The following is a 2696-nucleotide window of genomic DNA, read 5'->3' on the forward strand; positions in this document are numbered from 1 at the left end:
GGAAACAGATTTTTTCCCCAAACATTGGAATAATGAAGAATTTGGGATATAGTATCCAGGACAATTACAAGAAGTTGTAGGGAAGAAAACTGGATGTTGCTGCTTTAATTTTCTTTTTTCCTTTGCTGCATTAATTTTCAAGAGAAATCAAAGACAAGAAAGAAATTCTAATTCACTGATTTTTGCATGAAATATTTCTGAATTATAAAACCCGTATAAAGAACATCACTTCCAATTTTCTACAAGATATTTTAGGCAAGACTAGGAAACTATGAGCAATGTGTAACAGGGAAGCACTATACTTTGTTAAATAGTGTGCTGCGATTAAGTTCTTCAGAGTTTTGTTTACTCAGTGTCAGATAGTTAAATTATTCCTTAGCTTTAGTGTATTTGCAACAAAAATAACTTTTACTCCTTTCCCTCTCTTGATTAGTTAGTCCTTGAGATCCTGCTTTCCTTTAACTTGTATTATATCTTTCTATTTGTATTTCTTCTTTGGAGTTCTTATACTAGGGAGACTATACAATATTTACACATGTGTGTCTGGTTTACAAAAATAACTTTTAAATAAACTTTTGGCTGACTAACCAGACAACATTAAAAACATTACTTTCTCTTTCAGAGAAGGGCTCAATAACAAATGTGAAACCCATTGACATTTATTATAAGCAAGATGGAGAACATGTACCTGGTCTATTTTGTTGAGGCTCTTACCATTGTATTATTGGTTTTCTGTACTGTTAAGACATGAAAAGAAAATGGTGATATTTAGAATGAAAAACTGGTGTGGGGGAAGAAGGGGAAGATGGCATTCCATGTACTGTGTGATATATAGATTTGATATTCACAATTTATGTGATTCACGTTAACAATTTAAAAATATAAATAATTATTATGTATTACACTGAGGAAAGTACCATCATATACTTCTAAGTCTTTTCACATACATTTTGTAATCTGTTGTTATTCAATATACTTTAAAATTTTATGTCAGAGTAAACATGTTTATACAATATTTTATAAAGTATTTTCCATAGTCTTTCCCTTAAAGTTTTATCATAATTGCAGTACGACTTTCCTTTTGATAAAACATTCTACCTAACTTCATTAAGTTGTTAAAATCTTTCAGGATCAATTCCTATACCCAGTGAAACTGTGTACTGGTAATCAAGGATTCCCCACAATCATTAAATTTTCATTCCTGTAAGCATTCTTTCTAGCATGTATTTTCTGGTGTCTACTTAGGTTTGGCTTCTGGTAGAAAGCTTTGCCACATTCATTGCACCCATAGGGTTTTTCTCCTGTATGAGTCCTCCAATGTTTATTGAGGCATGACTTTTGGCTAAAGCATTTTCCACATTCTCTACAACGGTAGGGTCTTTCTCCAGTATGCATTTTTCGATGTACATTGAGGTAAGACTTCTCACCAAATGACTTTCCACATTCACTGCACACAAAAGGTCTCTCTCCTGTATGTGTTCTCTGATGTTCTGTGCGGTGTGACTTCTGTGTAAAGGCTTTCCCACAAAAAAAGCATTCAAAAGGCCTTACCCCTGTGTGAATTCTCTGGTGTTTAATTAGGGTTGATTTATGTGAAAAGGCTTTCCCACAGTCAGTGCATCCATAAGGCTTCTCCCCTGTGTGACTTCTCTGATGCCTAATGAATTCAGACTTATAGCAAAAGGCTTTCCCACACTCACTACAGACATGAGGTTTTTCTGTAGGTGGAATCCTCTTTCGTTTGTACACAAGAGAATTAGTCACTGCTGATTTATATATAAGTGCTGGGTTATGGCTGAAAGCTTTCTCACAGTGACTGCATCCCCAGGATTTTTCTCCATTAGATCTTTTATCATGGTTGCTGCATTGCAACAATTTCCCATATCCATAACACTCATCTTGTTTTCTTGCATAATTCCTCTTCAAACCAACCAAGTCTAAGTTATCATTCAAACTCTTTCCAGAAGGATCCCAGTTACTGGGCCTTTGAATTGAAGGAAAAAGATCAGTGCTCCGAAGTGATATTTTCCCAAACTTATTACATTCACGGATTTTTCTCATGGACAGTGCTTTCTTGCTGATGAATGCACCTTGCCTGTCTTGCTGTCTCTTCCTCTGGACATCAACTTGCCATATATCTTCTGGAGAAAGTATAAGTAAATCACTCCTTATAAATCTTTGTGTTTATTATAAGCTGTAATAAAATTACTTTAAGAAATGTTCTCAAATTTAAAGCGTATACAGTAGTATATGAACCATAATCAAAAGCGCAGTTCAGGGAAGAGTATTCTATGGTAAAAGATTCAGAACACTGGCACAAATGGAATGCAACATGTCATAGGGTGTACAGAAATAATTCCAAATATGTAATGATACTATGGACGGGGATTGGAAAAGTTGTTCTCAAAGAGCAGTAAAGAAAATATTTTTGGGCTTTATAGGTCATATGGTCTCTCTTACAATTATTTAATTTGCCCATTATAGCAAAAAAACAAGTGCTATGTAAATATAAGATTGTGACTATGTTGCAATGAATCTTCATTCAGAAAAATGGGTGGCTGACCTGTAGATCATGGTTTCCTGACCTTTATAGAATAGAGAGTTTTATACCTCACAGAGGTTGAGAAATCATTCCTAAAATTTATGTGGAACCGGAAAAGACCTAGAATAGCAAAGGCAATCCTGGGCAATAAAGA

At 34.6% G+C, this 2696-nt stretch overlaps 1 protein-coding gene across 1 annotated transcript in view; it reads right to left on the reverse strand.

The window, feature by feature from the left end:
- Positions 1-584: 584 nt before the first annotated feature.
- The window catches only part of Znf793 (zinc finger protein 793), an 11921-nt gene continuing 9809 nt past the window's right edge, over positions 585-2696 (reverse strand). The window contains exon 4 of the mRNA XM_023721454.1: positions 585-2141. Coding sequence (XP_023577222.1) covers positions 1168-2141 — 974 coding nt within the window. The 3' untranslated portion in view covers positions 585-1167. The remainder of the gene's footprint in view (positions 2142-2696) is intronic.

This window comes from Octodon degus, unplaced genomic scaffold (assembly GCF_000260255.1).
Source record: "Octodon degus isolate 3935 unplaced genomic scaffold, OctDeg1.0 scaffold00083, whole genome shotgun sequence".
NCBI classification, from domain to species: domain Eukaryota; kingdom Metazoa; phylum Chordata; class Mammalia; order Rodentia; family Octodontidae; genus Octodon; species Octodon degus.